This window comes from Gymnodraco acuticeps, unplaced genomic scaffold, assembly GCF_902827175.1.
Source record: "Gymnodraco acuticeps unplaced genomic scaffold, fGymAcu1.1, whole genome shotgun sequence".
Lineage (NCBI taxonomy): Eukaryota > Metazoa > Chordata > Actinopteri > Perciformes > Bathydraconidae > Gymnodraco > Gymnodraco acuticeps.
In genome coordinates, this window is record NW_022989947.1 from 834,186 (window position 1) to 858,586 (window position 24,401).

The 24,401-nt window shown below is 41.5% G+C and overlaps 2 protein-coding genes across 2 annotated transcripts in view; both read right to left on the bottom strand.

The window, feature by feature from the left end:
* Positions 1–603: 603 nt before the first annotated feature.
* On the bottom strand, positions 604–8,894 carry LOC117542546 (transmembrane protein 79-like). The gene is made up of 5 exons (XM_034210268.1): positions 8,685–8,894; positions 6,673–7,449; positions 3,620–3,814; positions 3,270–3,492; positions 604–1,805 (listed from the first exon to the last, which is right to left on the bottom strand). The coding sequence occupies exons 2-5, from the start codon at positions 7,340–7,342 to the stop codon at positions 1,613–1,615; spliced, it is 1,281 nt and encodes a 426-aa protein (XP_034066159.1). The 5' UTR covers positions 7,343–7,449; positions 8,685–8,894; the 3' UTR covers positions 604–1,612.
* Positions 8,895–12,721: 3,827 nt separating this feature from the next.
* Positions 12,722–24,401, bottom strand: part of LOC117542596 (origin recognition complex subunit 4-like) — a 32,609-nt gene continuing 20,929 nt past the window's right edge. Inside the window, exon 4 of the mRNA XM_034210358.1 lies at positions 12,722–14,303. Within this exon, the coding sequence (XP_034066249.1) occupies positions 13,564–14,303 (740 nt within the window). The 3' untranslated portion in view covers positions 12,722–13,563. The remainder of the gene's footprint in view (positions 14,304–24,401) is intronic.

Here is a 24,401-nt window from a genome sequence, read left to right on the forward strand (position 1 = left end):
CAGATAAAAGGCATCACATACTTGAATGAATGGTAAATAAAGAATGCTGGAAATAACTGCATCTCCATTAGCCTATAATATATGCTATGCAGAGACTGCCTTCTGCATGTCGTGAATTGCAGCTGATGTTTTAATTTGGCAATTTGACTTATACAACATTCGCAAGTTGTACATTTGACTCATACAATAATAACCCACCTTCGAGTGATGCTCTAGTCTAGTTTCTTCATGTTTTGTTTTTTGCGCCGGACTGAAACTGTCTTTTCACCGACATCTCTTTACCTGCACTAGTGGCCGTATCAAAGCCGTGATTGGTCAGATGTCGATACATTACAACGGTGTCGGGTTACAGACATGCTCCCCTTGTCATCTCTCACTCTCACTCTCGCGGGGGGTGCGCGGAGAACTGCGAGGAGAACTGAGCGGAGAACTGCGCACAGCAGCTGAGGCCCTCTGGGCGGGGCCCCATGCAGCCTGCGTGATTGGCCTGTAGGGAGGGGCGGCCCCGTGTGTCCCACATGTTAATAATAAATGTACTTGTTGGCGTAGTTGCAACTTACCTCATCTGATCGCAGCAACCACATTTAAAACATGAAATTGTCATGCTGTTAGTCCCTTTATTTCAGAAACATCCCCTCAGTCAGATCTGAATCATCAGCCTCCGCACAATGTTGAGTATCATTTGTTAAAGCTTTATTGAAAAAATGCTTAAACTTGACTCAGGCTGGAAACATTTTCACAATAAAAAAAAAGACACTGCCCAAAAACAGACAACTTCTGTTGACATAAAGAAAGAAAAGCCTTTGATCAATAACACAAAGATGCATTCATCAGTCTCACATATACATATTACGTCATAAGATTACCATTAATACCAAGAGTGCAAAAATAAAAATGTGAACATTCATAAAAAAAAGTTAATTCAATCTCAAAATAATTTTGATAGTAAATATTTACAATATCAGTTCTTACTTTTATTTCTGCTGCATCACGTCGACACACTGGATGCCTCAACAGAAACACTTCTAATTCAAAAGCCTCATTTATATTATTTCACTGTCGATTTTGAACAGAAGGTTAGTTAAGTAATTAAAGCCCTTCCTGAGAGCATCCTTTTTTCATTTGCAAGTACACAGGAGCTTTTTTGTTTTTATGTAAACTTTTTCAACTTCCTCTCTGAACTAGCATTTCCTTTTTTCAATCCAGTGATTCAAACTACAAATAAACCCCCAACAGGCTTTATATCTTTGTAAGCAAAAAAGGCCTACATTTTTTTTATCAAAAACAAAAAAATCTAATCCTTGGGATTTCACGAAATCAAACCAAGCATTACCAACTGTCTTTTGAAGCACAAGGGACTCGCACAGCCACAAGAAACTCTGTGTTTGTCACTGCAGATAGCATAACAAATAGTGACAGTGGCCATTACTGGGAGGGTCTTTTGAGAGCACATCGTTATTATTTTAATAATAAAAACACTACCCAAGGAGAGTTTGCAGTCATATTTAAGACACAGAAGAAGGGATTCAAGGTGCAGGTGTGATGTGATGTGAAAAAGGTGTTTTTAGTCGTTTGTGTCTTATCTCCTTGTCGTCTTTTTGGACGTCCCCCTTTAACCCCACCAGCGCTGCCTGGGGGGAGGAGCTGATGTTGGAGGCTCGACATCAAACACTGACTCCGGCCCGACAGACGAGCAGATGTAGTACAGGTTGACCCCCAGCATGACCAATATGGGGAAGAAGGAGAAGCCGAAGCCGAGACTCCGGAAGCTGCTGCCCAGAGAGAGGCAGAGCCAGTAGATCAGCCTGAGGACACACACACACACAGTGTGAATACAGAACACACACAGTATGAAACAGAACAGTGTGAATACAGAACACACAGTATGAAACAGAACAACACACAGTATGAATACAGAAAACACACAGTGTAAATACAGAACACACACAGTATAACACAGTGTGAATACAGAACATACGCAGTATTACACAGATTATAAAACGGACTCCAAGTAGAGAATGAGTCCTTACCAAGTGAAGGAGTTCAAGTATCTCGGGGTCTTGTTCTCGAGTGAGGGAACAATGGAGCGTGAGATGGGCCGGAGCGGTACTGCAGTCGCTTTACCGCACCGTTGTGACGAAAAGAGAGCTGAGCCAGAAGGCAAAGCTCTCTGTCTTCCGGGCCATTTTCGTTCCTACCCTCACCTATGGTCATGAAGGATGAGTCATGACCGAAAGAACGAGATCGCGGATACAAGCGGCCGAGATGGGTATATTAATATTAGTTCGGCAACACAGTCGTGTTCGTCACCGTCTTCAGGCAAAGGCATAAGAGGGTTCTTACACCTTTTCCAAAGTCAAATTCAAGCACTTTTCAAGCATTTTCAAGGTGCATTTTCAAGCTTTTCAAGTATCTTACAGCTGTTGTAAATTACATATTTATATGCACATACTCAAATGATTATTTCCCTACCTCAGATGTTCTTTATGCTATAAACAACCAAATGTGTGTTTCGTGATAGCATTCTACACGAGGATGAAAAATTAAAGAAAAGAAAACTAAGTTTAATATTTCAAAATGAGTGATCTGTACATCTCAAAACCGAATTCAGGCGACCTTTCACCTCCACTTAATTAAATGCACTGGTTGCAAGATAAAAATGTGAGTTAATTGATTTTAGATAAACATTTTAAGTTGCAAACATTAATTTATAAGTTGTGTTGACGTAATAATGTTGGTAATTACATCAACATAATATTGTGTCATTTGAACTCTGATTTCTGCATTAATTGACTTCAACCTAAATTCAAGTTGAAGTAAGTAATGCAATTGGCTTGATAACTTAATTGTTCTACACCTTGAGTTAAGGATTTCAAGTCCACTCCCACTTAAGATGCCTGGACAAGTTCCCACAGTTAAGACAAATAGAAATATACAAAGGACATTTTAAGGTGAGTGTCATCTTTTGTCATTCAAATACAACTTGAAATTCAAACTCTCCTGATTGAAACATCATGTGTTGAAATAAACAACTGCAGTTCAAAAATAAAAATAAAATATTCATTCATTTATGTTTTTCTTATCAAAAGTGTTTAAAATCTAAAGGAATATGGACTGGTGGGATTGGTGGTTTTGCAATAACTATGAACGCTTTGAGTTTTAATGCCGCCTTTAAATATTTGATTCGGTTTTTACTCCTAACCTTTTTAACCTTATTTAGTAGGGAAAACATATTTGTTCAAATGACTATACAAATTCAATTCACATACCTGCCGAAGACAAATATGATGGTGAGCAGCGGCACCAGTTTGACCAGGTCCTGGCTGATGTAGGTTGCCATGACAGTGAGCTGCAGGAAGTAAAAGAGGAAGAGAGCCAGCGATTCGTTGACATAGTGCCAGTGCACGGCCACCTCTCTGTGCACCAGGGTGCTCTCGTAGAGGGGCTTCAGGGCGCTGTAGCGCAGCCGGGCCACGCCCTGCACCAACACACCTGCAGGGGGGGGGGGGGTGTCAGGGTTAGGGGTTACACACCTGGGGGGGTTCAGAGCTAACAGTGTCTGTTTTCAAACTTAATACGTTTTTATTCCAATGCATGATAAACTTTACTGAGGTCTTACCGAGCATGATGGGGATGATGGCAAAGAAGGCGCAGCGCAGAGTGTACACCACCCTGAGGGGGGTGCTCTGCAGCAGTGGGGACTCAAAGGGAATGAGGGCGTAGCCCCCCCACACCAGCAGAGGGAAGAGCAACGCTGCAGCCGCCGTCCCCAGAACCAGCTTCAGCTTCTCACTGCAGAGAGACTCACACAGGTCTGAGGAAGGAGAAGGGACACGTTCAATGGGGGGGGACCATGAGGAGCGACTGGAGTCATAGTGTGTTTCATCGTAAACGCGCCCTTTTATGCTTTTTGGGGTTTCCCTTTCCTGTAGTGCGTTATATGTTTTTTGTGTGTGTAAATGGTCTGCAAAGGCAAAAATCCCAAAGTTTATACCAGAGGGAGTTTCTCTGAGAAAAGTGTCGTGTATTTTACGTCATGTGATCGGCTCTCGCCATCGGCCTTTATAGAGAGCACCGATCGATCGGCAGAGAGTGAGTATCGGCCAATATCGATCGGCGGCCGATCGGAGCATCCCTAATCACAACAGAGCCGGCCAGCTGACCAATCAGAGCAGACTGGGCTCTGGTTTCAGACGGAGGGTGAAAAGAGGTGCTGCAGCACAGGCAGTATGTTACAAATAAAGACCTTTTTGAACATTAAAGCATGGAGACATGTCACAGTAGAGCAGGGGTCGGCAACAGGCAGACCGCAGTCCGGATCCGGACGCCGACCTATACGGACCCGGACCTATAATCAATACATTAATAGGGGATTTCAATTTTGACGGGACGATTCTATTTTAACCACTGCCGACAGGGGGCGAAAGAGACGAGTGAGCGATACAGGGAGAGAAACACAGAAGAAGAGACGAGAGCACGGCAGAGAGAAGCGGAGAGGAAAGTGTGAAGACAATAATTAGCGATACAGGGAGAGAAGACGGAGAGGAGAGTGAACAGGCGTGTTAGCGGCAGACAGGGAGAGACAAATAACTCTGAACAAATACTAGATCAATATGCATCCAAAACATATTAACAATGTGTGTGTGTGTGTGTGTGTGTGTGTGTGTGTGTGTGTGTGTGTGTGTGTGTGTGTGTGTGTGTGTGTGTGTGACTGGCATTTGTTTTCAGAAGATAATTATGATAGTGACGTTCGTTCCGGTGCACGTCTGACAGCATTTAGCACTACATCGAGATTAAGATTAAACTAATTTATTTTGGGATCACCCGCATATAGACTACCTATGGAGTTAGCCAGATGTGTGTAAATTACTGTTCATGGTCATTTGAAAACAAATGCCGGTGTCGGATAGACACAAACACAGAGCTGAGCAGAGCACACACACACACATCATGCGCCTTGGTGACTGGACATCTCCTTCATAAAACTAATAAAAGGGGGAGTAATCGGGCATTTCGATGTGTGTAGAGGTGTGTGTGTGGTTAACACGTAGCAGCCTGCAGTCACTCGCTGTTCTGATGAAGGTGAACACAGCGAAGGCGGTGCGTAAAAAGGCACAGCTCTCGGCACGCTGCTGCTGCACTTCTCAGAGGCGGAGTATACGTCCCGCTGCCTCCTGATGCTGCCTGCAGCCATTTCATGAAGTGAAGGAGGTTTTCCTTCTATAAAACAGCTGCGGGCAGCAGATACCGTGAGAGTCCCGGACATGAATTCATAGATCAAGGCAGACTGGTTTACTCTCCTGTTTTGCCAATCCGGTGCTTAAACAAAGGCAAGGCAAGTTTATTTATATAGCACTTTTCAACACAAGGCAATTCAAAGTGCTTTACAAAAAAATGAAAGACATTAAGAAAATGGCATTTAAAATCAGTCATTAAAAAGAAAAGCTAATAAAATAAACATATAGCTCTACGCCCCTGGCCGATATGTCCTTAAAATGAAGTCCGAGTTTGAAATATATCTCAAATAATGTATGCACTGCCATTTCCCCACATAAACATAACAGTCTGCAATTAAACGGTTGTCTCCTGTGCGCTCCTCTTCCGGTAACTTTCTCGTGCGCACGAGAGGCTGAGACCAGGCTGAGCCGCCGAATCCCTCGGAACATCATAAAAGCCATTTTCAACGGTTATCTGGTGAAAGATTAACTAGGCTACTGGATGAAATAATATGACTGGTATAGGTGCAAACATTAAACACCTTTTAAAAAAAATATTATGATAAAATATTTTTATATATTTATAATTCTGCAAATATTACGATAAACTCACAGCTATTTCGCGGCCCGGCAGTAACACCTCCGCGGCCCGGGGGTTGGGAACCCCTGCTCTACAGTACAGGTTAGCTCTGAGTGTTAGCGAGGCTTGCTAATGTAAACAAAAACGAGATTACATCCAAAACACATCAGGCATTGTTTCTGATAGCAACTCTCTGTGGGTCCGCCGCCGATTTGACATCATATCAGCAGCAAATCTGTATCCGCTTGTTGTAGCCCCATTTTTAAAAGATTTGGGTACGGAGGAAAAGAGAGAGGGTTTTATTTTCTGACGCTGCGTGAGTTCCCCGACACACGGGGGACACATCTTTCTGTATAAAAGACATCAAAAAGTGCATTTTGCATGATAGGTCTCCTTTAAGTACACTTTTAAGGTACTTGTACAATACTTGAGAATTTACATTTTTTGCTACTTTGTACTTCTACTCCACTACATATTTGTTAAATCTTTAGTTTCTTTGCAGATTTGGATTCATTGTGTGAAATAAAATCAACACAAAAATAAGACTTTAGTACACTTCTCCAGCTACCCTGCCGTGTACAAAGTCATTAAAGCTGCACTGTTAGCAGCTGTGATAACACTTTAATGCATCAATAATTATAATAACACATAATATATAATATTCTGAAATGGGCCAATCAGCATAATGAGTACTTTTACTTTTGGTACTTTAAGTATATTTTGATGCGAATACTTGTGTACTTTTACTTTAGGAACATTTTGAATGCATGACTTTTACTTGTAACAGAGTATTCCTACACTCTGGTACTTTTACAAGATCTGAGTACTTCTTCCACCTCTGCTAATAAAGTATCTTGACTCTCGTTTTATACTCACAGAACTTGTCGTCCTGCTCTCTCCACTCTGGATGAAACCGATTGGCTGCGCCGTGCTCCGCCTGCTGCTCCTTCTCGTCGTCCTCTATGAACATCCGGCTCTCCTCAAGAAGCTCTTTGCTGGACGGCCGCACGATGGTGACTTGTGGAGAAAAACCCATAGCAGCTTTATCTGACCTCCAGTTTGACTCCCCTTCTTCCTCCTCCTCATCTTCATCGTCTGCCAGGGAGCCTTCCCCTTTATCATCACGCTGCACCTCCAGCTCGTCGTCCCTCCACTTCTCTCCTTCAGGCATGCTCTCCCTCCACTTGCTCTTCATGCTGCTCTTCATGTCTCTGTGCTCCTCTGACAGGTCCTGGCTCCCCCCACTGACCCCCGTGTCTCTCTCTTCGGACCAAACTCCATCGTCGTTGTCCGTCTGAGGCCTGTCTTTGTCTCCAGGCCAGGGCAGAGTGCTTGGCTCCAGATGAGCAGAGCTGATCACTTCCTCCTCCTCCTCCTCCTCCTCCTCTTCCTCCTTTGAGTCTTCTCCTCCCTTGTCCGTACTCTCCCGTCTTTCCTCTTTGCTCTTGCTCTCTTCTGGCTTTTTATTTCCTGCTATGTGTGGCTCTGCAGGTGAAAGTGCATCCTCCTCGGTTAAGTCTGTGACTACACTGACTTGGCCAGACATTTTTTCAAGCTTCTTATCTTAATTTTCTCTCTTTTCAGTCAATACTTGTTCACACTAACTGTTAGCATAGCTTCTTCCAGCTTCCTATGGTCATTTTTGATTGATTTCTGTGTAAGGAAAAGAAGAAAAGAGTTTAAAACAATAGTGTGTTCTGGCTTCAGCTTCACAAAAATATCAAAGTTCACTGTTTATCATGGGTGTGTTGCACTAAATGGCTTGTCCTGCCCTGCAGAGCCAGCCATGTGTAGCCTACAGCAGGTAAGGTGTACGCCACAGAAGACAAATTCCTTTCAGGAACACTTCTAATATCTACATTTGTAACCAAAATCGAACTGTTGAATAGTGATAATATGACGCTCTAAAACCAGAACAAGTATCATCAACAACACATCCAGAAAGTGTATAAGAAGCTATGTGAAAACATCAGCATTATATACAATGCTTTGAAGAAGATAACAGAAACACTGTTAATTACATTACATTACATTGCGTTAATAAAGTCCAAATCAATTATTAAACATTTACAGACAACACTGAATAGTTCCAGTCATTAAGTGAGTAATACACTACTTGGCTGCATTCCTGCTCTCCTGAAACAGACTGGACTTTGACCGTTTGACATATTATCACTACAGGCGTTCCTTAGACAAATCTGATGACATTTTTACTGCTCTGTTGATTTGAGTTTTTCTTAGCATAATATGTTAAGTCTCTGGAACATTGGACTACCTTTTTCTCAATATTTAATTATATTCTAGGAAATAATAATGTGGAATAAGAATGTTAAACCTTATGTTATCTTTATTTCTCTTTTTTGTGTGTAGGTATGTCGGTACCAGATTTCAGAAATAAGTTTTGTTGTGATGAAATAATTAAACATGGCTGGCTTTTAATGGTGAGACTGAGTTTTAAACTATCATTGTTTTTAATCTAGTTTCAGGAGAGATGTGTTAATGTTAAGAAATATGAGTCATGTTTATTGAATTAACCCTCAGGAAACAACAGCATTTTCCCCGTGAAAGTGTCTACTTTACCCTTACTCTGACTTTGTTGTTTAAAGTCCTAAATTAGTGGCACGCATTTTACCGATACACTGTCACTTTTAAGTGATTGTTACATGGAGTCTGAACTGTGAACAGTCCTCTGCTGGTTATTTACTTCAAAACGTTGTTAACTTAATACCAAAGCTTCCCCCTCCTTGAGGTGTAGCTGGAGGCCCGGAGGGAGCAGGGAGGAATGTAGTTTCAGGCTAAGCTCAAACTTGTTGAGCGACTCTGTATTTACGTCGAGCATTGTATTACAGAAACACAGAAAAGTACTGAATTGTTTATGGTAGACGTACCTGCTTTCACTCTGGTCACATTACCGACACAATCCTGGGCTTTGTCGGAAAGAAGTACCGAGCTCACTTTAGTTGTTTCTCCCGGGGGAAGTAAAGGTAACCTGGCAGGTGAGTCCAGCTGAGAGAGAGGCGGAGACAGTCGCGAGGTGTCACTCTGCGGATATTTCCCCGCCCCCTCGTTGAATCTGACGTCATTCGTTTATTAGTCCCTTCGCACAAACGGTCAATTGATGTCCTCTAATTACTATTATTTGAGATCTTGAGCTTAAATGTATAAATCATATTCATTTTTTAAGGGATTCATCTTTGTGTTAGTCTCTGTTTAATTATATACCTGCCAATGAGCACTACCAGCGGCTACCACAAAGCTAAGAACTAAAGGCTTAGTACAGGGGTGGCCAACCAGTCAGAGGTTAAGAGCCACATGTTTTCTATGTTACTGCAAGGAGCCACATCAAACACACAGTCACTGATACCGCTTGTTTCAGTTTTTTGTTTTCTGGAGACAAGATTTCAACCACGTCACTGATTCATTTTTGTGGCATTGGGATATATTTTTAAAATCCTCTGGAGCAGAGAGAGGAGCTGTGGATTATTGTTATTGATTAATGCATCAGTGTTTCTTAGGGTCAAAAACACTAAACCCACAAATAAAAATAAAAGCGTTTAGTTTATTTAATAAAAGAGCACATGTTCAATGTGAAAAGTGACAGTAGTTATAGATTATTTGCAATTTGATGCTATATATATTTTTAAAAAGTATATATATAACACCTTGAATTTCAGGGGGGGCGCGGGGCTCCGTTGGCGGCTTGCAGTGCCCCTCCAAGACAATGGTAGGGGAAACACTGAATAGTGTTTAATCAACAATAGGTTTCCCCCCCTCAAAGGTGATTGGTTCACTGCATTGCAGGTATTATTGTGATTGGCTGTTGGGCCTCATCAAAATTAGACGCGCTGTCATCCTCTCATACTGACACCTGACACCACACATACACACATAGGGAGAGCCGGGACGAAAGTAACACGGGACGAAAGTAACGGAGCGATTTGATCCGAGCCCAAACAACTTTGACCGGCCAAATTACGTCAGAATGATCAGCATTCAATACTTAACAGACCTACTAAATATCAGGTTTAACTGTCAGTGTTGTCACAATACCAACATTTTGGTTTCGATACCAAGTCAAGAATTGCGATTCCGATTATTTTTCTTAAAAAACGGGAAACAGTCTTAAATGTAATTATTGTGCTTTATGTCACACCAGAATCATAACCATAACACAAACTTTTAAACAATGAGAACAATAAATACAATAAATGACAAGAATTCGTATTAAATAAAATTAATACATTTCTTACAGACAGGCCTCGTGGTGTCCGTAGGCTTGCCCTCACTGTCAGAGATATAGCTAAAATACTTCCAAATTTAGCTTCTGGCGTATTTTTTGTCAACAAGCCGAGGCGCAGCGGCAGTTGCACTCCCACTTGCAGCCATGCTTCTCGTTTTCTCACATGCTCTGGCAGCTAGCGCGTGCACGAGAGAGGGGAGGGATTTAGAGCGTGCTTGAGAGGGAGGGACTGCAGGCACGGCTGCAGTGCAGGGAGTGGAAGCAGAGCGCTGAACACACACGGCTCTATTAAAACAGCGCTTTCTCACCGGAGTACTTTCCCCCGTCATTCTTAAAGTACCGATACTAATGAAACGGAGGAATCGTAACGATTTTAACGACAGGGTATCGCGGTATACCTTTCAAGTATCGGTACACCGTGCAACACTAGTCAGGAGTCAGTGTCTCTCCCCCAAACTCACACATATACAATTCGATATGAACTGAAGAGCCGCATGAAACTAGGCCGCGGGTTGGCCACCCTGGCGGGTTGGCCACCCCTGGCTTAGTACATCCTTTTGTTTTGGGTTTATCATATAACTAATTATGCCAAATGCTGAATCATGTCAAGTACTGGTATTTAAAAAGAAAAACTACATTGTGTAAAGGTGTTCCAGTTTTAAGTGATGTATCAATCTAAATACACACACTGCTGCTACACTGCTTTATAAATAAAGTTGTATTAAGTATTGCATATTAGCTTAGCATCAATGCAGTCTTCAAACAGTATTGTAAGAGTGGTGCTGCTACACCTAAAAAGTTTCTCATTCATCGTTGATTTATCTAAATTGTGTGGAGGTAGACAAAGGAATACAAATAATCTGAAATAGATATTGTTGAAAATAAAACAGCAAGATTTCTTTTTTTATTTATAAGCAAACAAATAATTGACTTCTTGTTCAAAAACACATACAATTCAAATGTCTACTAAAATAGTTAGACTTCAGATCACCTTTTTTAACATTACAAACCAATAAACAATTTGGCATTTAGAAATGTAAAATCTTTGAACCGACAAAGAAAAAATGAATGTAAACATTATATACAAGTCACTCTTTTTACAAAAAAGACACATGTAGATGTATGTTTGTGATTGCAAACCAATCACATGAATTAATCTCAAGACAGTTTTAAAAACACAAATGAAGATGCTTCACAACTACAAGTAAACATTTAAATAAAAGAGTGAACTAACTATAGCAATAACTAAATAAGTAACTAAGTGGCAGGAAGGCAGTGCATAGAGCTTTATCGTCCTGCCAAGTAATGCAAAAGTAGAGAAGGAAGACACATCGCTCTCAGGAACCGTAAGTGATGGTACTTTCAAAGCTTTGGCAATTAAGGCAAAAACAACTGTGAAATGGCATTGAGAAAAAGTATGACAGTATGTATTTAGACATTTTATCTAGCAAGCACTCTCACAGATTCACGATAGAAAGCTGGAGGGGATAATCATCTGTAGATAAATCATGAACCCTTTCTTTGTTACCAGAAAATACATTAAAAAAAGTCCAGTCACACATTTTTTTAAAAGGACCTATGTCATGCTTTTACGGTTATTACCCGTCCCCTTGTGTGTTATGTAGCCTTTTCTGCATGTAAACGGTCTGCAGAGTCACAAACCCTCAAAGTAAATCCTGTAGCGAGTAAAACTCTAACACAGAAAATACCTGTCTATGCTGCCCCAGAACGCCTTGTTGGACATTTATTTTTCCACACACACAAAATTGTGGCGCACTGTAGGTGCGCCGCGTTGTGGGGGTGGATTGCTAGTGGAGCTTCGCAGATGGGGGTGCTGCAGCTCCCTCAGCACCCCCCTTCCGTCCATGGTTCTCAGGCTGAGTTTCGCAGACCCCACGCAACACCAGTAATAGAGCTCACACTGTACCCTCCTCACAGCAGAGAGCCGCGCAACGTCCCGCCAACACGGCACCCAGACCCCACGCAGCATTCTCATCTGTTTGCCCTTACTGGTGTCATTTTCTGGTTGCTAACGCCATTGTAACACATAATCACTGATGTTCCGCTGTAACGGTGGTGGACTCATCAGAACAGAATGGGCGAGCTGACCAATCAGAGCAAAGTGGGCTCATAGGGAGGGGGAGGTAGGAGCTCCAACAAGCTGTTTAGGACAGAGGGTGATTCTCAATGTCAAGAAAGGATGCTCCAGAGCCACTATTTCAAGGATGCTAGGTCATCGAGTCCCGCCGAAGGACTGTTCCAATGTCCAGGCTCCTTGGAATTCTACCGAGCCCAACGTCCTTCGTAGCGAGACATTTCTAGGCTGCCCATGTGTATCCTCCGCGTCTTAAAATCCCTACAATGCTTTGCGCACGGACCAATTTCCAAATCTTTGGCGGAAATCGCGCTCCATTTAAGACGGGGCCTCGCATATGACGCACACCGGCTCCACCATTCTTCGTTTTCCGAGGCTAGGAAAGATTCTTGCCTCGCTTCTGAAGGACCTGACTCGGAAGACATGTCCTACCAAGGAAGCGTCCTCCACATTGAGAAACACCCAGAGAGTGAATACACATACTAAACAGATATGCTGTATGGGAAACCAATGTGAGTTTGGAACATTGAACAATGTAAATCTATTCTAGTAGACCTCAAAAATTGAATTATGATCAGTAGAAATGCCCATGACATGGGACCTTTAAGCATTTTTCGGACTTTCTCCACCCCCCTTCCGAGTGATTCCACAGTAACCGTTTAACAGTTAAACTAAGCTAATGTTTTGGAAAAGACTAGTCTATAATAATCAACATGACAGTTTTAGTAAAAGGATATTAGTACTACTCGTATGACAAATAAAGAATATAAAGAATAAAAATCAAGCACAATAAAACAAGATGGACACGTTAGAGAAAACAAGAGCTGCTGAATATCTAGCCCAGCCGACGAACAAAATGTTTAAAACAGGATTCATTGACAGGTTTGTCTTCTATGTTTTAAACAGCAAGTACTACAGCAACTTTTTGGTCGGACCGGGATTGTTTATCTGGCCTGGTTTGTGACTTCAAAGCTGGCCGCCTGATCGATGAGCGATTATTCAGTGATGTCCTCGATGGACGTCTCTGCGCTCTGCTGCACTTCCTCTTCCACCGTCTGTTCTTCATTTGGTTGGAGAGTGTGGCTTCTAATTCACCTGTGGCTTTATTTTTGTTGATTGAACCCTTAGGGCGGCCCAATTTCCGTGGGGCCTCAGCATCACTTTTTGGGGGACGGCCCCTTTTTCTCAGGGGTCCAACATAGGGTTTAGGTGGTGAAGAAGGGCCAGGGAAATTCTTACGTAGGTGAGCGCCTTTATTGGATTCTGTCTTGCGAGGTCGGCCACGGTTTCTGGGAGGGGCCGGTGAAGTCTCCTCAGGAGGTTTGGGACGCGGGTATTTCCTGGGCCTTCCCAGCGGCTTCCATACTCGTGGCTTATTCAGCTCCTCTGGCGTCGGCCGGGGGTATTTTCTTGGTCTTCCTCTTGTGGCCGGTTATTTTCCCGGTCGACCAATCCTCCCCTTTGTGGCGCGGCCTACCTTAACTGGCACCTTATATGCGGGGGGTTTCTTGTTTGGAGAGCCTGTTGGTCTACCCCTTCCCCTCTTTTCATCTCCGCTCTCCTGTTCAATACTTTTTCTGGAGCTTCCCCTTAACTTCTTTGAGATGCCATTTGATGCTGCCTCCACCTTCCTGGGCCGACCTCTCTTCTTCACTGATTCCAGCATGGGTTCCTTATTGGGAGAGCCTGTTTCACTCGGACTCTCTGACTTGCGCTTCGTGGATCCTTTTGGTCGACCCCTATTTCCTTTCGGTGTATCAGCCTTTGCAGGGGTGCTGAGAGACTTACGTGGCCGGCCTCTTTTCTTAGGAGAATGTTCTAGTGAAGCGTCGTCTTCATCACTGGCCTCTTTCTGGGACCCTGAATCATCGTCATTGTTGTCTCCTGATCCTTGCTGCTCTGTGGGTTTAATGAGTTTTGGACGTCCTCTCCCTCTCGGGGTCTGTGGGGGTTCACCGTTAGAAATGCCCGAAACAATTAGGTTGACGTCGGTAACTACAACCTTCAGCTTCTTTGGCCTTCCCCTTCCTCTTTTAGATGGACTGTCATTGGAAATGTCTACACTAGGCTCTTCATCATTGGGCGCCACATCTTCACCTGCCGCCTCGGTCGTTATTATTTCTTCTTCCATGCTGTTGCCGTCAGCTTGGACTGCTTCTGTCAGCTTTGCACCTGTACATGGAAGATTGAAAAGGACAATTTATATATAATTCATAAAACATTTTTGCGTACATTAATTATATAATATTGATTATTTACTGGGTGTGAGTGAGCTTGAAAAATGTTTTGTGCAATACAAGTCATTCAATCTTACAATGAGAAATGTATTATTTTCGCTAATGTTTAAAATAAAATAAATTAACAAACTACTTTGATAGTTAATGAAACTTGGGACATTTCTCAAACAAAAATCTCAACATGTAACCCAGTGAAGATTTTATTGGTATGTTCAATCTGAATTTTTGATGAAAGATGTAAATAATATATGATTATTTTCCTTGTTGCAGAGACCTACAACTAATAATGATTTCCATGACCAAATGCTGATTTTTAAATCAAGCACTCTGAAAATATTTTAAAAATCTTAAGGGTGTGAATTTACAATGCGCCAATAAAGAAAACTGGAACCAGGGAAAGTGGATGCCTTCACTGTTGACATGAAGTCAGAGGTAGAGAAGAGACCATGCGAGCTTTCGCTGCTACATTTTGAGCAGCCACTACTGGAAATACTGATTCCCTCAGGGCACATAGGCACCATTTACCAGCAAAATGATGGTAAAATACGCAAATAGCTTGTAGATCTATTCAACAGCCCCCTTCCCCCTGAAAAACCCCCAATGAGTTGCTATTGAGTAGCTGGTAAAACTTCATTCCCCTAGCCTCTGGCCAGTGGACTAAAATATATATTTTGTAACTTTGATCAATTTATAAAAGCTTTAAAATTGTCTTTATATCAGTAAAATATTCGAATTATTCATTTGTTAAAAAAAAATGTCTGGCTAAAAATGTATACCATTACAATTTTGAAAAATAAATAAAAAGGGGGGAGGGGTCATAAACAATCTACGTAGATGACATATTCAGAAGTAGAATAAAGAACACATTTAAATACATGATAATAAATGTAAATAAAACGTTTTTGTTTTTTTTAAAGGTGTTAATGTATTTGTATCCCCATTTCATTTAAAGCTGTTTTTTGTACATATATTTAATGGACTACGATATTTCAGCAGCAGGAAGGCGCACCGATATTAAAGGAAGCTAACCATAACATGCACATGATTATCAATGAGTTCGTAAACTGCGTATTCAAAATTACGGAAGAGGATTAGGGCCACATAAAACATTTTTTTGTGAGGATTTGAAAAAAAATATTATTTTTTTTGTTCTGAGAAAAAAGTCAGAATTCTGACTTTAATCTCAGAATTCTGACTTTTTTCTCAGAATTCTGACTTTTTTCTCAGAACAAAAAAACATTTTTTTTTTGGGAGAAAAAAAGTCAGAATTCTGACTTTAATCTCAGAATTCTGGCTTTTTTCTCAGAACAAAAAAAAAACATTTTATTTGGGAGAAAAAAGTCAGAAATACCGGTAACTGTAGAACCAGCTTCACTGCGATTTACACATTGCAGATGGTTGTAAAATGACTTATTATGGTTTCCTCTTGGACCCCTCTGGCGCGCAGAAATTCACTCACGTCCTCCATTGTTGCCTACTGCAATGTGTAAATCGCAGTGAAGCTGGTTCTACAGTTACCGGTATTTCTGAGAAAAAAGTCAGAATTCTGAGATTAAAGTCAGAATTCTGAGATTAAAGTCAGAATTCTGACTTTTTTCTCCCAAAAAAAAAAATGTTTTTTTGTTCTGAGAAAAAAGTCAGAATTCTGAGATTAAAGTCAGAATTCTGAGATTAAAGTCAGAATTCTGAGATTAAAGTCAGAATTCTGAGATTAAAGTCAGAATTCTGACTTTTTTCTCCCAAAAAAAAAATGTTTTTTTTTTTCTGAGAAAAAAAGTCAGAATTCTGAGATTAAAGTCAGAATTCTGAGATTAAAGTCAGAATTCTGACTTTTTTCTCAGAACAAAAAAATATATATTTTTTTTCAAATCCTCACAAAAAATTTGTTATGTGGCCCTAATACTCTTCCGTACAAAATCAAGTTAAAAAATCTGGAAAATATTTTAAAAAGTCGTAAATCTCTCATACCTTTTGTGTGGCGCAGTGCGCTGTGCAATGATCATCAGATCAAGGGTGAAACCCGCCGCTGCTGCGTCTGTAAAGCCGTTGTGTCCTTGGGCAAGACACTTCACCTGAACTTGCTCCTGTGGGTATTGTCCACAGTGACCATTGCATGTATACAAATAAAGCGCTTTGAGCATCTGGAAACGTGCTATAATAAATGTAAGGAATTATTAAAAGGGTTAAATTAATAATCTTTTTTCTCAAAGTAATGATAAACCTGTGAGTTGGATGTGGAAAAGTTAGAATCAATATAGATGTTTTTTATTTTAAAGAAAATTCAGATTGAACATGGTAAAAAACTGTAAATTATAGTGTCCGTCCCAAAAATATGTTGTACTTATAGTGAAAACTAACCTTGGATGATGGGTTAGTAGACTAAAAGCTTTAGGAATCCAAAGTACAACATATAATAAGTACCCTGTATCAAGATTGATGCAAAACAAGTGATATTTGACCTTTTTAGACAGATTTAGCAAAAAAAACCTCTTCTGAAGCCATTTGGGTGGATTTTCCATATCTCTGGCCCCCCTTGCTGGATTTTGACATGTGACATATCTTTCTAACCGTCAGAGCCAATGGAATCGAGGGGAACTCACACATAGTCCTTATTTGATAATGTGTGTGTGTTATACTGCCTCATAGCCAAGACCGGAAGCAGCAGCCACTCTGGTAGCTACCATTAGCAGCTAACTTTTGCTCTGCGATTTTTACATAAAAATGGAATTATGGATTATAAATGAAATAATTGTTTTATACAGAGACGTTAAAAACCTATGGATTAACCGATTCAGCCGCGTTTTTTTCTCGTTTTAATGCCATTGAACACGTCTTTTGATCAGATTGACAGCTACGGTGAGACGATCTCCCTAGACAACACATCCTCACTCCCAGGTCGGCCTATGTTGACGTTATGTCAAGTTCCCTGTCGGCTTTTTCCAACGCAAGGGGGGGGGCCTTAGCGTCCATTTTCAACGCAAGGGGGGGGCCCTTAGCGTCCATTTTCAGCTTTCCGGGATGTCCATATGCTTCTATAGACGCTCATGGAAGCACGGCATTCGTTTGTGTCGGCTGCCCTTAAAGGCAATGTGAGCGTCCATTCTCATTGGATAACGGAGAATTGTACACCCGGAAGTAAGTATTCCCCTTACTGTCGATTGATTTTACAGTGATATCTGCACTACTCATCGACTAAAAAACACCAGATTATCCTTGTTAATTACACAACATTGATTGGTTTAAATTGTGTGCAATGCTTTTGTATTTTTCCCCTTCGATTCGGAGAAACAAATATGTTTTCGGAGTAAAGGATGGCAGAAGACACTACACTACCCAGAATCCCCAGCTATCGTTTGGACTACACCATGTGCTCTGTTTGACGTCACGTGATCTTCAAATTTCTCCCTGAAGAAAAAAAAAACATGGCCGAACTTCGTTTTATTCTCGATGGAAAATGCCTATTTTAAAGTTAGTTTGGCCATTAAAATGCGTTTTGATGTCATTTGATGCGAGAAATATGAGTTGTTATTTCAGATTATGTGTGCAGTGGATGTACATGATCTTTAGTTTGCTAGTTATTACGAAGATTACTTCAGGAAATTGCGTCCATAACGTTTTCATTGTTACCAAGGTGGTTGCTAGGGACGCTGCTATCGATATTATTTCTGTTATGTTGTTTAACTGTTTAATGGTGTTATCTTTATTGCTACCCCCTTCCCCGTCAATGTATAGTGTTGGTCCACAGCGAAACATATTAGTTTAACAAAATCCGCATCTAAAGATAGCCTACGTTATTTTCCCCTGTGCAATTCCAGTCTCACATCTCACAGCACATCGTCATGAACAAATAACGGAAACAGACCGAAAACATTGAAAAAAAATACAATAATACTTTATTCCGAGTGTGCTTGCTTTTCTCTTTGGAAGTCATCACATAACGGCATTGTAATACACGGTTCGGCTGCATTAAATATTACATATCTGCCGTAGTTCTGTATTTATAGAGCCCTGATGAGAAGACTTCTAGACAAACATGAGGAACTGAAAACGTGACGTGGATCATAAATATATCAGCCATTAAACAACATCTTACATTTCTTTTCACACAATACGTCTCCTTGCAGTATCAACACTAATTCGGCTGACTTTTATATTTGATCCAATTGGTAGATAAGCTGTATTTACACCATAAAGGTGCACAGCTGATATAAAGGGACACCTAGTGGTTAAAGCATGTTATTGAATTTCATTATTTTTATCATTAGATATTAATAGGATCCCTATAAAGTATATTAATTACTCGTTATTCTCTACTAATAGTCCATTAAAGACTGTATATAATGACTATTTTGCACATCCCTTTCAAGATTTCAAGATTTTCTAAGGTTTATTGACATATCATATAGGCCTACACAACTATGGTGTAGTTATGCATTGAATGAAAAACTTGGGTCGCAGGTTCCTCAATAGTGCATTACAAGACATCTATCAATATTTGTGCGTACCTCCAGCAATGTTAACTATGTTGAAGCACTTATTTTAACTGATATTATACATAATGTATTATACTCTTATAAGATGTATGTAGATATTTCATCTCCGACCTTGTCAGGTATTGAACAATCAATAAATAAAGAACACAGAATTGTTGAATATAAAACACAGAATTTGTGTGATTATACTAAATTATTTACAAATAAACACCACTGCATATTTAACTGTTACACATGCTGATGTAACGCAAATGTTCCAACTTGAGATCAATAAAGTATATCTTATCTTAAGCTGATCGATGGCTATACTGCCATATTTGCAAAATGTGCCTCTGAACCTTAACAAGTGCATGTTTCAGGCTTATCAATTAATGTAATGTAATGTAATGTTATCAATTAACAACAGGGGTCACAAACATAAGACCAGCTGTTAAATAAAGCTCTTCTGACCTTAGCTGGCATGTGTGTATATATATATTAATGCTGCCCATTATGGGCACAAGCAATTTTCACCCATTTATTAATTATATGTTTTAAATGTGAGTGTTTCCTATCCCCTAAACCTCCAGGGATGTACACAGTTTAATACTGGCAACTTCTTATTATGGGAAATACGAAAACGTCTTTTAAAACTACAACTCCCAGTAGAGACGTGCCATAGATACAGAACATGTTGCGAAACAGAATAGCCAGCATTTGTAGTTCTGGGGACAGGGTGGGGGAGGGGGGACGCGGTGGACCCGTTCAAATCCAGTTTTGGACAGTCTGCGTGGTTCCATCCCATTTAAAGTGCTGTTCGAGGCTCGGCGTAACCCTCGGAGCACACTCTCCAATCACAGAGCTTGAGGACTATCGCGGGGTTTGTCAAACAGAGCACATGGTGTAGTCCAAACGATAGCTGGGGATTCTGGGTAGTGTAGTGTCTTCTGCCATCCTTTACTCAGAAAAAACATTTGTTTCTCCGAATCGAAGGGGAAAAATACAAAAGCATTGCACACAATTTAAACCAATCAATGTTGTGTAATTAACAAGGATAATCTGGTGTTTTTTAGTCGATGAGTAGTGCAGATATCACTGTAAAATCAATCGACAGTAAGGGGAATACTTACTTCCGGGTGTACAATTCTCCGTTATCCAATGAGAATGGACGCTCACATTGCCTTTAAGGGCAGCCGACACAAACGAATGCCGTGCTTCCATGAGCGTCTATAGAAGCATATGGACATCCCGGAAAGCTGAAAATGGACGCTAAGGGGCCCCCCCTTGCGTTGAAAATGGACGCTAAGGCCCCCCCCCTTGCGTTGGAAAAAGCCGACAGGGAACTTGACATAACCAGTGCTTGAATTGGAATGAAAAAGGTGCCAGTACTCTAAAATCAGCAACTTTTTCAAGTCAATTTTATATATACAGCCCACAAACAAGAATTTGGCTACTATAATGCTGGTGGGTTTGTCTCTTTACTACTGTATATTTTAGAAAGGTTCACTGTACTTAACATTTTTTATGATAGGCAGCGGATATGGCTAAAGCTCAGTAAGGTCAATATTAACTGAAAATATAGCAATCAAAGTCTAGATCTTCTGCTGAAGACACATGAAGCAGAGACCTTTCAGGTGAGAGCCCCTCTGGTGGTGTTCAACATTAATGACAAGGAAACAAAGCTCTGGTCAGAAGCATTTTTTATAAAAAGCTTTAACAAAATTAAGTATTTCTGTACATTTTGAATGCAATCTAACTTTCCAACTCAGAAAACGAAAAACGAAAAAGTGCCAAAAGTCTTCTCACATGGCTGAGCTGCTTTGCAATATACTTCACCACTGAAGAATACAAATATGTATAAAGTAAACTATGATGCAATCTAACTTTCCAACTCAGAAAAATGATAAAGAGCATGAACAAAGAACATGTAAAAACAAATGCAAAATTTGCACAATCTAAAATGAGAAACTGTAACTGCAAGTAACAAAGTCTGAGCCGGTAAAGAGTTACATTGAACACCAAGCTGATCAGATAACTCCCTGGTTGGTCTGAAGTCCTTCTATCTCCAGGATCTGTACAAATCGGCACATTATGCCAAAAGTCTTCTCACTGGGTGAGCTGCTTTGCAATATACTTCACATTGTTAGAAAAGGCTCCAGAAGGCCTTGGGGACATCAGTATCAGGGGCTGGAGCTGGACAGGCTCTTTCATCAGCACTTCTCCTTCCCTTTGCCAGCCAGGACCTCACATACTGTTCCGGATTGAACTGTCCTAGTGATGGTCCATTACATTTAATGAAAACAAGGCTGGACAGTCGGCTGACAGAGAGAGCATTCCTTTTTGCAGTAAGGATATCGTTCATGCAGCTGAATGCCCGCTCACACTCACTAGTGGAGACAGCGATGGTTCGGACTGCTTTCAGTAGAGGCTCCATGGCAGCAGGTGTACGGGATGCCCTGGTTTCCTTGTATTCGCGAAAGCCCTGAACAGTCTCTCTTCTGTCCACTTTCAGCACTTCGCACAAACGTAGCACCTCTACGCCTCCCGGCCATGTAATGGGATTTCTCTTGTGCTGACATGAGAGGAGGTTGTGGAAGTCATTCTGTGTCTCAGATTCTCTACCATACTGCGGAAAAACTGACCTGCATGAATCTGTACAAGCCTGCCATTCTCACGCAGGGCAACACCCTTGAAGGACTTCTCAGCTAGAGCTGTATGAACTGTAGTCATGTGTGGGCCAGGCATGGTGACCATGGATTCAAAAACTCGTATTTCTCGAGTTAAGAGCCTATCTGCTGTAGGCAGTGTCATCTCTCTTTTTTGGAGTTGCCGAGAGAGGTCGCTGAGCTCTGTGAGCGCATCGTACATCAGTCCCAGATTGCTGACAAACGTTGCAGATGTGAGCACATCATCCAGGCCCTTGTACTTTGCTCTGTCTCTGGAATCCCTGCTCGTGTCGTTTGCAGCATTTGTGAAGTGATCATGAAGCACTCGGTAGTTTTCCCAGACTGCTCTGACGCTCCTTTCACTTGAAGCCACCCAGCGGATGGACAAAACACGCCCTATCACCAGGAGACGCTGTCCGACTGCTTGCGCACACTGCGCTAACTGCCTCTGATTTTTGGGGGAGGCATGGAACAAGGAATAGAGTTTGTCAAAAAAGATCTGGAAATGATTGAGCCCTGAGACCTCCTTGACCACATCCCCAACTGCCAGCTCTAGACGATGATTGGAGCAGTGCCACACAAACAGGCTTGGGAATTTACTACACAACTGGGTAGCAACGCCTGTTCTCTTCCCTAGCATGACTGAAGCCCCATCACATGCAAAAGAAACGAAACACTGACCTAAAAAGTCCTCGTTAAAATCTCTTCCAAGACACTCCATTAACGCCTTTGTGATGTCATCAGCCGTTGTTCCATCCAACTCGATCAGCTCCCAAAAAACGTTTCGGGCTCAGCATCAGCTAATGCTGAGCGTAGACACACAACAAGCACCGTTTTACCACTAATAGTGGTAGATTCATCGACCAAAACACAGAGTTTTCTTTGGTTTTCTGTAATGTCTTTTGCCATTTTTTTTCTTCAGCTCATGAGCTATGTGGTCGATGATTTCGCCACAGGTTTTATTGGAGTGCAAAACCCTGCCCACGTTCAGCCCATTCAGTTTCTGTACATTCAAATCAATTGGCATGTCTGTGAATGGCCGGCTATGTTTGCCAATTTTATATGCCGTTCTAAAAACTCTGATAGTGGTGTCTAATTCAGATTTATGCATAGACTGCACTTGATGTTGAATAGTTTCACGTGAAGCAGATGTAAGGATGTCAGCAGCTTTTACATGGGCTTGTGATTCTTTATGTTCTTTGATTTTTTTTTCTCAGGCTAGCTTGTTGTTTGCCCTTGTCAACACCGAAATGAGACACTGCACACTCACCCCATTCAGTTGACAGTTTCAGTCCTTGTCCAGTGTGTATTCCCAAAGATTTGACATCTCTGCATATCCGACATCCTAGCTTCTTATCTTTAAGAAGGAGCCATGCATTGGTCTTGCAAAAATATTGCACCTGGTCCGTTGTCCAGCAGTCAGGTGCATCGCTTTGCCCGGTGTTGGTGGTGGCAGTTGAGCCAGCAGCAGCGAACGTTAGAGGCTCTGGAGGAGGCGGCGGAGCTAGTGCTAATGCACTAGAACTTGGAGCAGGAGGATCAACCAAAGAAAGCTCCCCATCAGACACAATTTCCAACACAGGCACAGCATTCTCTGTATTTGAAGTTTCTTCCGGCGACAACCGCTGTCTTTTTGCACTTTTATTAATCCACGCTAACATTTTAGAAATGCTAATTTGTGACGTGACTTGCTTTCCTTCTCTCGGGGGCGTGCCTGCTCTGTTCTATCACTCTACATAGCCACCCACTGGGGGGGGTGGGAGTTGCACTGCATAAACACAACACACGTGCATCTAGGTATGTAAATTGTAAAGCATTAAAACATGGTTTTACTAACAGTTTTCAGTATGTTGTTACTTCGGCATTATTATTATTATTATTTTGAAACGTGTATTACTATTAAATCACGGTCAAATAGGTTAATTTTGACATAGTCGTTTCCACCACAGTATTTACATGGAGAAGATAAGCCCCGCCCCCTCTCCAGCACGTTCTGTTTGAATGACAGGAGTAAACAGCTGACAGCCGCTGTGAAACTCCAGCGGTTAGAGCGATGAGAATGTCCGTTCGGCACCTCATGACGCATCTACTGAGTACCGGGCGGCTGTATATATATATGTATGTGTATGTGTATATGTATATGTATATGTGTGTATATGTGTATATATATGTGTATATATATATATATGTATATATGTATATATGTATATGTATATATATGTATATATATATGTATATATATGTATATATATATAGATGTATATATGTATATATATATATATAGATGTATATAGATGTATAATAAGAACGGCGGGAGAGTGATGAGTACCGGAGTACCGCCAGCATGCCGGTACTGAGCAAGAAGTGCCGGTACTCCATGGGTCAGAACCAGAAGTGCCGGTACTGCGTACCGGTGAGTACCGGCCCAATTCCAGCACTGGACATAACGTCAACATAGGCCGACCTGGGAGTGAGGATGTGTTGCCCTAGAACAGGGGTGGCCAACCCGCGGCTCTCGAGCCGCATGCGGCTCTTTGCCTAGTTTCATGCGGCTCTTCAGTTCATATCGAATTGTATATGTGTGAGTTTGGGGGAGAGACATTGACTCCTGACTAGTGTTGCACGGTGTACCGATACTTGAAAGGTACCGCGATACCCTGCCGTTAAAAACGTTAAGATTCCGCCGTTTCATTAGTATCGGTACTTTAAGAATGACGGGGAAAAGTACTCCGGTGAGAAAGCGCCGTTTTAATAAGAGCCGTGTGTGTTCAGCGCTCTGCTTCCACTCCCTGCACTGCAGCCTTGCCTGCAGTCCCTCCCTCTCAAGCACGCTCTAAGTCCCTCCCCTCTCAAGCACGCTCTAAGTCCCTCCCCTCTCAAGCACGCTCTAAGTGC